Source organism: Portunus trituberculatus, chromosome 48, assembly GCF_017591435.1.
Source record: "Portunus trituberculatus isolate SZX2019 chromosome 48, ASM1759143v1, whole genome shotgun sequence".
NCBI classification, from domain to species: domain Eukaryota; kingdom Metazoa; phylum Arthropoda; class Malacostraca; order Decapoda; family Portunidae; genus Portunus; species Portunus trituberculatus.
In genome coordinates, this window is record NC_059302.1 from 11383527 (window position 1) to 11396026 (window position 12500).

At 39.0% G+C, this 12500-nt stretch overlaps 1 protein-coding gene across 1 annotated transcript in view; it reads right to left on the reverse strand.

Moving 5' to 3' along the window:
• The window catches only part of LOC123498827 (rho family-interacting cell polarization regulator 1-like), a 17310-nt gene extending 14337 nt beyond the window's left edge, over window positions 1–2973 (reverse strand). The window contains exon 1 of the mRNA XM_045246276.1: window positions 2787–2973. Within this exon, the coding sequence (XP_045102211.1) occupies window positions 2787–2799 (13 nt within the window). The 5' untranslated portion in view covers window positions 2800–2973. The remainder of the gene's footprint in view (window positions 1–2786) is intronic.
• Between the last annotated feature and the right edge of the window lie 9527 nt (window positions 2974–12500).

The window sequence follows — 12500 nt, forward strand, 5'->3', positions numbered from 1 at the left end:
GGGAGTGTGAGGGAGTGACGCGGCACGCTCGGTCAGCCTTCACCTCGGTAGCGGGAGGGTGCAGCTCGACTCAGTGTAAACAAACATGGTGATATTCAAGACCGGGTTAGAATGCATCTTTGGGTTTTGTAGGTCGTGTTTTTTTTTTTTTTTTTTTTTTTTTTGAGGCGTGTTTAATTATGTGATGACGGTGCTTTGATTGGCTGTGTGTGTGTGTGTGTGTGTGTGTGTGTGTGTGTGTGTGTGTGTGTGTGTGTGTGTGTGTGTGTGTGAAAGGAGAGGGACTGAGGGAGAAATGTAAGAGAAACTTTTTTAGTTAAGGTTTGTTTTGCTGGAAGGTTTTGTGTATTAGAAGAAAATGATAGGAAAGATATAAGGGAAAAAGAAAGTTTACAAATTTTTAAGGAGTGTTGTGAAGGAAGGTTTGGTTTCCTGGTGTGTTTTGTGTAACTGAAGGGAATATTAGGGGAAATGTAGGGAAATGATGTACACTGCAGGTTTTTAAGGAGTGTTGTGACAGGATAAGGTTTGATTTCTTAATGTGATTTGTATTTTAGAAGGGAATATTAGGAGAAATAAGGGAACCAACAAGTGGTTGTCGTGGTATGCCTGGTATTCCCTACATGAAAAATATCTACAGTAATCAAGGAAGTGTCTCTTTCTGAAACCGTCCTATTAAAGGTCGCTTGTTTTTATTTTATTCTATTTATCAATTTTCTTTTCTTTACTATCAGCGGTAACTCATCGTCTTTTATTTGTTTTTTTTTTATTTTTTGATTGGCTTCTTCATCACACATGAAACAAACAAATGACTAAAACAGTGTAGCTGGCTAATCATCTCAGTGGCCTTTGAAAATAGTGTGATGTTGAGCAGCACAGACTGTCTCAACACTCCCTTCCTTGTCTTCCCGTAAAGTTTTCCTCAAGTCCAACACACTGATTCTGATATGTTGGTATTTCCTTTAGTCTACATTATTTTCCTATTGTTCTCTTATTTTCTATTTCTCTATCACTATTCGAGATAATTTTTATTTTTATTTTTGGGGTATTCATGTTGCTATTGGCTTTGTAGAGATTTTATATTATTATTATTTTTCCATTATTTCTTTATCGCTATTCAAGGAAGTAATTCCCTTAACTTTCCCTTTTGGGTATTTATTGACAGGACGAGAAATGTTTTTAAATGTATGTATGTATATAGCATATATATATATATATATATATATATATATATATATATATATATATATATATATATATATATATATATATATATATATATATATATATATATATATATATATATATATATATATGAGCACATACACGTTCATCATTTTTGCTCCCTGATTCAGAGACAGCTGTGTACATACAAGTGGAAATGTTAAGATAATAGACATACTAGACATACACTTCCACACTCCCCACACACACACACACATTGGAATCAAACACGTTATTAATTCAACATTATTTCATATACTACTACTACTACTACTACTACTACTACTACTACTACTACTACTACTACTACTACTACTACCGAAAGATTCTAAATATATGAAGATTTTTTCTCTTTTATAACATTATTTCCTTTTTTACTGTTTCCTCGTCATCTTCGTCATTTTTAAGCCTCACAATTGTCCTTCATTTGCTTCGTCTTTGTTATTACTTAGCGTTTTGGCTTTGCATCTTCACTGTTTTCTTTCTTTTCCTTTTTATTTTTTTCGATTTATCTCAAAGTTGTGCTTGAGTTTGTTTCTTTTTCTCTTCTGTGTCACTAACTTTTCTTTATTTCTTTTGTTTTGTTTTGTTTTCTTTCTGTGTTTAATTTTGTTCCCCTTTACCATGTTTATCTATACATTTTTCATTTCTCTCTTTTTTTTTCTTTTACATTCGATTTAACTTTTCTTTTAAATTTTCTTTGTTTTTTATTCAACAGTGTCTATGTTTACTTAATTTTCCTTCGTTGTTATTTTTGTGTTTTAAAATTTCTTGAATATAACTTTTTCTCTATTTTTTTTACTCATCCGTGTCAAGTTTTTCGTCTTTTTTCTTTCCTCTTTTCCTCTTTTTTCATCTTAGCTCTCGCGTATCACATTAGTTTTTCTTCTTTTCTTAATTCTGTGCGTTGTTTTCTTTTCCTCTTCCTTTTATTTTACACTCCTAATTTTTTCTGAGCTTTATCGGTTTATTTCCTTTTCTCTCTCTGTCTCTTCGTTATTTATTGTCTTATTTTCTACTATCTATCGTAATCATAACGCATTTAATTTTGACTTTCTTTATTCTACCTCAGCATATTAGGTACCTTCCCAACATTTTCCTTCATTCCTGTTTTCCTTTGCTGTTTTTCCTGTGTGTATCATAACCTCATTGATTTTACTACGTCTTTATTACCTTATTAAATAATTACTTTTTCACATCGACACTTTTTTTTTTCCTTTACTTGGTTTTTTCGCTTTTTTTCTTTTGTCTTTTATCTTATTTTCTATCGTTCCCTTTTGGCACAGTCCTTTTATTTTGCCTTTTCATATTTTTCTTTTCATTTTCTTCGTATCAGAATCTTATCTCAATTTGAATATTATCATTATTACTTTTTTTTTTTTTTTTTACCCCATATCCACAAAACATTTCCTTTACTTTTTCTTTTTCTGTTTGCCATTTCCTATTCCTTCTATAACGCATTAACTATCCATACATTTTTACTCATTCCTAAGCTTTTTCATGGTTTCCTTTTCCTCAATGATATGATACCGCATTTTGATTATTGCAATTATTTTCCTTACCTCGATTCGCCATAATTCTTTTTTTCCTCTTCACTTCAGAATTCCTCTTTTCATTACCTATCGCAGTCTTAATGTATTTTCTTTATCATCACTTTCAGCCACTCTTAGCACACTCTTTTCCTTTTCTTTTTTACTGTTTTCCTTTCTATTTTTTTCTCCACGTCTCATAACCTTACCGCAATTGCCTTGTCGAGCGAGTGAGTACTTGGTAACTGCTTGAGAACGCCTGCTATGCCACCACCACACACACACACACACACACACACACACACACTTCGAGAGAACAAACAAACCAGTGTTCCCGGCCATGCACTCTCCACACAACCATAAATGCCTCCTGTATCTTCCTCGCTCAGCCATTTCGACTTGTTACTTGTGTCTGAAAGCGTCGGAGTGCCATTTGAAAGTACTAAGTTAGAATTATTCCCTAAGTACTTTCAAGTCTATTTTGGTAAACTGATATTAATCTCTCTTTCTATCTTGCTTTCTCGTATACTTTTCGTCTCTCTCTCTCTCTCTCTCTCTCTCTCTCTCTCTCTCTCTCTCTCTCTCTCTCCTCGGCAATGGATCTTTTAAAAGGGATCTTGATGAAAGCAACTGAGAAAAGATTTATACCCAAAAAGTGCTTTCAACTCGAGTCTTGTCAACTATTACTCTTATCTCAACCGACATTCATCTTAGTAACATCTACGTGACTCTCTCTCTCTCTCTCTCTCTCTCTCTCTCTCTCTCTCTCTCTCTCTCTCTCTCTCTTCAATGGATCTTTTATCTTGCTGGTACAGAACTGACGGGCTGTCCCAGATCCCAGATTGCTTCACCGACCCGCTGCTGCTCCTGCTGCTGCTCCTCGCTAATTCATGGGAGCATTCAGCGTAGTAATGGAAGACGACGAAACACACACACACACACACACACACACACACACACACACACACACACACACACACACACACACACACACACACACACACACACACACACACAGACAAACATTCTCTCTCTCTCTCTCTCTCTCTCTCTCTCTCTCTCTCTCTCTCTCTCTCTCTCTCTCTCTCTCTCTCTCTCTCTCTACTCCTGTGTATCTCTTAATTCATCCTCTTTTGCCTTCGCCTGTGTGTTTCTCCCTTCTATGTGCCTGTCCATTTGTTCGCCTGTCATTCTGTCTGTCCATTCGTCTGTTCCTCTGTTCAATGGTTAGTACGTTTGTTGTTTTGTGACCTCATGGGCCCTTCCCTGTTCTTCTTGTCTGCCTCTCAGTGTCTGTTCACCCGTCCGTCTACCTAAATAGAGTGTAGAAACAGAGTGACAGAGATAGGTTTAAGTTAGGTTAGGTTAGTATAAGTTAAGGTAAGTTGTAGACATAATGACAATAGTGTAGGACAGAGTGAAGTGGAAGTCATGTTATAAAATGTAGAGGCAAGTATGCAGGGTACAGAGAAAGACTGCATGAAATAATTGACTTCAGGAGATAGGTTTAAGTTAGGCTAGGTTATAACACATTCCTTATATATGATATATTTTTCATTATTTTCTTATATCTTGTATATCATAACATATTCCTTATATAAGGAATGTGTTATAGTATACAAGATATAAGAAAATAATGTAAAATATATCATAGATGTTATAGAGAAGTAATTGGGCAAGGTATGGAGACAGAGCGTGTAGAATTAGGAAAGAAACAAATCCTTAAAAAACAAGGTTATCGAGACTCACGTTTTTGCCTTTGTATAGCCAGGCACCTCAGCGGATATTTCGCCATTGTAATTTTTGTGGCGCTTGCCGGTGTCCTTCATAGACAGATAGGTGGATAGATAGTTAAATAGATAGATAGACATTTAGTGACTACAACTTTACAAACATATACATAAACGAAATTAAAGTCCAACAAAATAGAATAAAAGATGACAAAAGGTATATTATTGATAGAATTATTCACGAAACAAAGTGAAATTAATACATAAACATACATAAACAAAATTGTAATCCGACAGAACAAAATCAAGAAAATGACAAAAGGTATATTATTACTAAAACCATTCACGAAACATGGTGAAATTAATAAAAAAAAAAGAAATATTTATCCCGTTCGTCACAAATTCTATATGGAGCACATAAAGATAATGTATATGCGTGACTGTCATCCGTGAGTGAGCGAGGCGGCTGAGCTGGTGTGTTGTCCGCCTGGTGCTGCCTCGCCTTGACCCCGCCGCGCCGCCAGGCTGAGGAAGAGCCAGACACGACACGACCAGGGAACATTGATGGGTCTCACAGCCTCTGCTCTCCTGTGACGCCCGCCTGTCTTCCGCGCCCTGATGGATGTGTGTGTGTGTGTGTGTGTGTGTGTGTGTGTGTGTGTCTCTCTCTCTCTCTCTCTCTCTCTCTCTCTCTCTCTCTCTCTCTCTCTCTCTCTCTCTCTCTGGTTGTTAATTGTTATGAACAGATATGGTCAATCTATGTTGCTTTTTTATTTTACTTTCTTTTTTCATCTGTAAACTGAGAGATAGATAGATAGATGAAATATACTGTAGATAGATAGATGAGAGAGAGAGAGAGAGAGAGAGAGAGAGAGAGAGAGAGAGAGAGAGAGAGAGAGAGAGAGAGAGAGAGAGAGAGAGAGAGAGAGAGAGAGATTTTAGTTTTTTTTAAATAGCAACAAAAACTTAAGATTAAAAATGCAAGAAAAATCAATTCTCTCTCTCTCTCTCTCTCTCTCTCTCTCTCTCTCTCTCTCTCTCTCTCTCTCTCTCTCTCTCTTACCTGTGCGCTGAAATTTCTTATACCTGTCGATCATATTAATTAATGTGGTAGTTTGTTCGTGCGTTTGTTTGTAGTGATTGACTTGTTTGGTTTTAGTTAATTTTATCGTGAGCAGGTTTGTTTGGCCAGCAGGTGTGTGACTCGCTGGATAGGCAGTGGAGGGAGGCGTGGGTAGTTGTAGTTGTTGTTGTTGTTGGTGGTGGTGGTGGTGGTGGTGATGGTGGTGGTGGTGGTTGTGGTGATGGTGGTTTATTATTATTGCTACTGTTATCTGTCTGTCTGTCTGTCTAGCTGTCTGTCTGTCTGTCTGTCTATCTGTCTAGCTGTCTAGCTGTCTGTCTGTCTGTCTGTCTGTCTGTCTGTCTGTCTGTCTGTCTGTCTGTCTGTCTGTCTGTCTGTCTCTCTCTCTCTCTCTCTCTCTCTCTCTCTCTCTCTCTCTCTCTCTCTCTCTCTCTCTCTCTCTCTCTCTCTCTCTCTCTCTCTCTCTCTCTCTCTCTCTCTCTCTCTCTCTCTCTCTCTCTCTCTCTCTCTCTCTCTCTCTCTCTCTCTCTCTCTCTCTCTTTCCTACCACTCACCCTTACTCTCAAACACTCCGCCGTCTTATCACTCTTGCATTCTGCTCTAGTGGATGACATTTCAGGCATACATGCACACATTCACACATACACACACTCACTATTTAAACACACTCAGCACACTTCATGTCATTGGAGAGAAAGGCAAATTTCATGAGAGATTTTATATTCCTGAAAACTCATCTCTTGTCTTCGTCTCCAGACACTTTTTTTTCTTCCTCCTCCTCTTTCTTTCTTGTTTTCCTCTCTCTCTCTCTCTCTCTCTCTCTCTCTCTCTCTCTCTCTCTCTCTCTCTCTCTCTCTCTCTCTCTCTCTCTCTCTCTCTCTCATATTGCCTCATTTCCCTCTTCCCACACACCTGTCCCTCCCTTATCTTTCTCTCTTGTCCTTCCCTCACGTCCTTGTTTAAGTCCTTCAGCTTCTGTCCTCCACTCATGTCCTCCTGTCCTTCCACTCTCATGTTCTTCGTTCTCATCATTCCCTTCTGTTCTGCCGCGTTCTTTATAACTCTTGTGCACTTATTTATCTTTTTTTTCACATAGTCTCTCTGATCTCTTTGTAATGTTCCCTGTTCCTGTTTTCCAGTTAGGTTTACCAGTCCTTGTTATGTTCTCTGTCTCTTTGTTCTCTTGTTATTTCCTCACCCCAGTCCATGTTCTGTTTTTTGTTAAGTTCCTTGCCTTTCCTCTTCCTGTCCTCCTTTTTCTATTATGTTATGTCATCCAGTTCTTGTCCTCCTGTTGTATATCCTCCTGTTGTCTCTCGTGTGAAGCCAGCCTCAACAAGACACTCATTTCATTACCAGGAGTGTACACTAAGGACTCCGCTCTATTGACTGGCTGCTTCAGTCTCTGTCCAGACGTAAGGCCTAGTGCAGATTGAGACTCAGGCGACACAGACGATGCACCAGCGCAGAGCAGAGCACAAAACTGTTATTAGACATGTACCTACAATACGTATTACATTAGTATGCTACACTCGCTCATCACAGGTGTGACATGTGGCATTCTGTTTTATTATACATTTAGAACCTGTTATAACAACTAGTTATTAATGAGGACCATTCTCTGCTTCAAACAAAGACCTAACACTGCTATTTATACTAACATAACATAAATAATAGGATAACAAAGGGCCACCAGGGCAGCGAGCAGCCATTCTCTGTGTTTGAAACAAAGACCTAACATTGCTACATATTTACACTGTTTAAGAGCGAGCAGCCATTCTCTGTGCTTCAAACAAAGACTTAACACTGTTGTTTATACTAGTTAAGAGCGAGCAGCCATTCTCTGTGCTTCAAACAAAGACTTGACACTGCTGTTTATATACATTGTCTTGTTACGAAGAACCAGAATAATTTTGAGAATTCCTCGAAAGCTTCCTTACCATTGCACGGACTTAGGAAAGGCTGGGAAGCACTGGACTGTCTGAGTGCAGTGCAACGTTGTGTAATGTGTTGTGTTGTATTGTGTGATGGAGTCTGGTGTGAATGGATTGTCGAGCAGTATAGTATAGTAAAGGTATGTGTCTTGTAGTGTAGTGTGGAAGGATTTCCTGATGCATTGAGTGTGGCAACATTTTATCTTCAATATTGGGGCGGTGGGCCTCAGAGCACCTCACTTCTGGAAGTAGCGCGCGCCAACCCGCGTTCCGGGAACCCGCCGCCTCGCCGGCCTTCCTGCGCCACGAGTTGGAGGAGGATGCGACTGGCGTGGAGGAGGTGCAGCCAGCCAGCCGCTTTTGTCTGCTGAACAGGGCGTGCTCTCTTCAAGAGAGTGACCGCTGGCAAGGCGAGGCACTGGGATCGGGTAGTGGCCAGTGGCATCCCCCAGCCCTGTGATCTGGCGTGAGCTGGGCGAGGGAACCTCCGGGTGGCTGGACCTCGTGGACTTGGGCGGCGAGGAAAGGGTTTTGTTTGTGCCGACAACCCGGACGAGGCGCGCGCTATGGCCATGCTGCAGGACACTGGTGGCACTCCCTTCCTGAAGGGACCCCCTGCAGCCACGAGATGGGCCCATTTAGTTCGTTTCGTTTAGCCCTCTGCATACACGCAGGCATGACACAAGGGCTCTTTTGTTCTGTGTGTGTGTGTGTGTGTGTGTGTGTGTGTGTGTGTGTGTGTATTTCTTATAAACCATTGTATGTTTTCATGGTTAAGTTTAAGGCTGTTTTGTGTTCTGTTTTCTGATTGGTTGTTTCCATGTGCTTTATGATGATTTTGTGCCATATATGTATTGTCTTGTGTATTTCCTCCGCCTCCCTCTATCATTCAGCATTGTTTCCCTGTGTTGATATGCTCTTCTACGCTCTTGATGCTGTGCTTTAGTGGCGGTGGTATTTTAGTGGCTTAGGTTTAAGTGTGAAGATTATTGCTATGTGATAAGTTATTTCTATGTTCTAGACATTATGTTTTACTGGTATATATGTATTTCCTCATGTATTCTGTGATGATTTTGTACAATGCTGATTAGTTGTTGGTATATATATTATTTCCATGTGCTCTATGATGATTGTATACCATGTGTCTATTTCCTTGTGCATTTCCTCCACCTCCCTCCATGACTCAGCATTGTTTTCCCTGTGTTAATACTTCTATGCTCTTGGTGTGATGCTTTAGTGGTGCTGGTATTTAAGTAGAGGTTTTGGGTGTGAAGATAATTGGTATGCTATCTTTTTTTACTGATATGTTCCTGGTGTTCTGTTTTAGTTGTGTTGGTATTTTAAGGATTAGGTTATAAGTGTGAAGATGATTGGTATGTGACCTGGCGCTGTGTTTGGCCCTTGTTGGGATACGTTGCTGTGGTATATTCTTTTGTATGTTAATGTTATGTCTGGCGGTGTTTTGTTGTTAGTTATATTTATGTGATAGAACGTCTGGACCTGTGCATCGTGGGTTATTATCGTCTATTAGTAGTTTGATGCCTTTCCTGACTGTGTTACTGTACTATGTGGTTCCCAGTGTGTGGTGTTTGGCGTTCAGGTCTCCTATGTGTATGTGGTATGTTATTTGAGGCTGATCTGTGAACATGTGGTATTGTAGGGAAAGGTGTGCGGTGGGAAGGTAGGTTGTGGCTATATTGATTGGTCTTGTGGTGGTTTCTGTTGTTACTTGACGAATATCTGCAGTGAAGTGGTGTTATTCTGTGGCTAATGTTGGGTTGGGATGAGATTACACTTCGTCGTGTAATTTGTTATAAGTATTCAAGTTGTATGTGGTGTATCTGTGTATCTTTGCTTGTTATCCTTGCTTCACTTCATAACTGTGTATTATAATGATGCGTGTAGATATAGATGTATAGGCGGAACCCTCGCCTTTTCAACGCCACAGCTCCAGATCGGTGTTCACCTTTTTTCCTTTCCTGTAGTTGGACATTTTTTTTCTCTTCCTTTCCACATTTGGTATAAAATTTGTTTATGATTTGCAGTTGTCCCACGATGTGTTGGCAGTCAATTTGTTAAGTTGTGTTTGTTCGGCGCGCAATGTGCTCCGTGGTGGTGTAAAGTGTTTATGGCGTCTATTATTGTAGTGAACAGTGTTAGTGTTGGTGACGCTGTTATTTGCTCGATTGTCTGGCTCTTGGTTCACTCGGGACTGGCGTGTCCTGCTTGGATTAACCATTTCTGATGATCCTGAACGTTTCATCTCCCACTGCTCTCCAGCATTCTATTAATTCTCTATCATTGTTGTAAAACAGTTTCACTACGCTCTCTTCTTTGTGATCCGTATTCGTGTATATATAGCCATTCATATTTTTTCTTTCTGTTCCTGCCTCCCTTGTCTGCCTAAATTCATTTCTCCTTGGCCTTAGTAATTTGTTTCTTTTTGTTATGCTTTTCATGCCTTGTCTGTATCTTTGAGTTTATGTTGCGGTACTTCATTGTCAGTATGGCTTCCGTCAAGGCTTCTGTACTGGTGGTCTCATTTTCTTTAGTGAGTCTTGGTCATCCTCTTTTAGGGATTTTGGTGAAATTTTGCAGTTCCGTTAGACATACTAAAAGCTTTTGATAGTCTCTCACAAAGCTTTGATCTCCAAAAACTCCCCTACACCTTTTGTGAGTAATAGCGTGTGTAGCAGAACTTTATAAATATTTTAATAGTGCCAAGTAAGAATAGTTAAGTGGTTATGGATAGTTGATAAGAGTTATTTATATAAGAGATAATTGTGTAGTAATATTTACATATATACTCGTATTTATGTAACCACAAAATGATTACTAATTATTTAACATTACAAACGAAGTAAGGAGACATTACGAATAAAGCATAGAACACTATAAATAAAGCAACGCGATAGTACAAATGATACGAGATATTACAAATGAAGCAATGAAATCTTACAAACGAAGCGCTATCGTAAACTTCAAGAACATGAGTCTCACAAGAGTCCACCACTGTCCATCATGGATTACTTGCTCCAGCTAAGATTGCGTGACACGATGCTGCTGGACTTACAAGTAAGGCATCACCGCCATGAATAAGTGCATTATGACGTATGATAATTAACAGCAAAAAGTCCTTTCCCATTTCTTAATCTGTTTCGTATTTATTCCCGGATAAAATAGTAATCATTACATACGTCCCTGTTTCTATATTCGGTGAACGTTCCAGGAAAAGCAGATGCGTGAGTAACAATGAGAAACATTAAATAAGCCGAAGTATTTACTCAAATGAAGGAAATGATGTTTGTGAAGGATGACTTCGCTGGTCGTGAGTTGAATTTCCCACAGCTTCTATCCTTCACCCTGTAGCTTCATCTTGAGTTTCTTCTTTCACCGTTGTATTGCTGCTGTGTAGATGGTCATTGTTCTTCTAAGTCTATTAACAGTAGTGTTCCTTAGTGTCCTGTCCTGTTACCCATTCTCTTTCTACCACTATTAATTTATGATCTAAACCAAACTTGTCCTATCCACTTCCACGCTGATGATACCACCTTGCACTTTTCCACGTCCTTTCAGAGACGATCAACCCTTCAGGAAGTAAACAGATCACTCAGGGAAGCCACAGAAAGCCTCACTTCGGATCTTTGTAAACTTTTGATTGGAGCAGAACGAACTCAGTATTGTTAAATGCCTCAAAAACTCAATTCCTCCATCTATTGACTCAATATAACTTTCTAGATTACTCTGACACTAAACTGTCCCCTCTTTTACACTGAACATCTTCGGTCCGGTCTGTCTTATACTGATAATGTAAACTGGAACCTATTCATCTCATTAGTAGCTAAAGCACCTTCTATGAAGTTAGTCGTTATGAGTCGTCTCCCTTTTTCAGCTCTCCCCAGCTCCATTCGCTCTTTTAGTCAGGTTGGAATCAAAATCATCTCGTCTTATCAACTCCTCTCCTCCGACTGTCTTCATCCTCTTTCTCATCGCTACAATGTTACATCTTTTGCTATATTCTATCGCTATTTTCATGCTATCTGCTCTTCTGATCTTGCTGACTGCATACCTCCCCCTCCTCCCGTGGCCTCGCTGCCTAAGACTTTCTTCTTCCTCTCACTCCTATTTTGTCCATCTCTTTAATGCAGGAGCTAACTAGTACTCTCATTCATCCTTATTGCTGGTCAATTCTGGAACTCCCATCCAACTTCTGCATTTTCTCCTTTCCTATAATTTTAACTTTTTTTCAAGTGGGGCGTTTGCAACAATTATCTTTTAATTTTTGAGAAACACTTTTGAACCTTTTTTGGGAATCGGATTTTTAGTGGGATATGTAATATATACGATATAACCCGCTAAAGTGCTACACGACTTGAGGCCGATGAGGCTTTGTGGGGAAACGTTTGGAGTTAATGAGGAACGTTTATGTTTGTTGTTTGCTTGGCGTTAGGAGAGAATCCTCCATTGGAATGTGTTTTATTGACCACCAGGATTTAGGAAATTGTGCTTTGCATCACCAGGGAGTAAAAACAATTAAAGAGATGGATATTTGTAGTACAACTCTCCCATCAGCTTGCAACATGAGCACCTGGCCAGCCCACCTCCATGAACCCACGGTTTGTTAATGGGCTCTCATCTGAGTGATTGTGTGTTTTTTAACAATGTTTCTTAGATTGATGCTGCCATACTTAACACGTGGTATCGCTGTAGGAAGAACCTTTACATGCTGATATTAAATTCATAAAGTTCATAAAAGTAGAAGATATTAGCATATGCAAAATCTTTATATTTTAGTGAATTTCAGTCGAAGTTTCGTCATTATTTACTTCACTTTATTTTTTTTAATTATTGTTACTTTTTCTTATATTATTTTCTCACCAAGAGCTACGTTCTTCTTTAATCCAAAATTAACCTTCTCGTAAACAATCTTGAAATCTTCCTCAGTGATTCTACCATTATAATATCTGGAATACATATCCTTTAGGTAAAAACTTTTGAT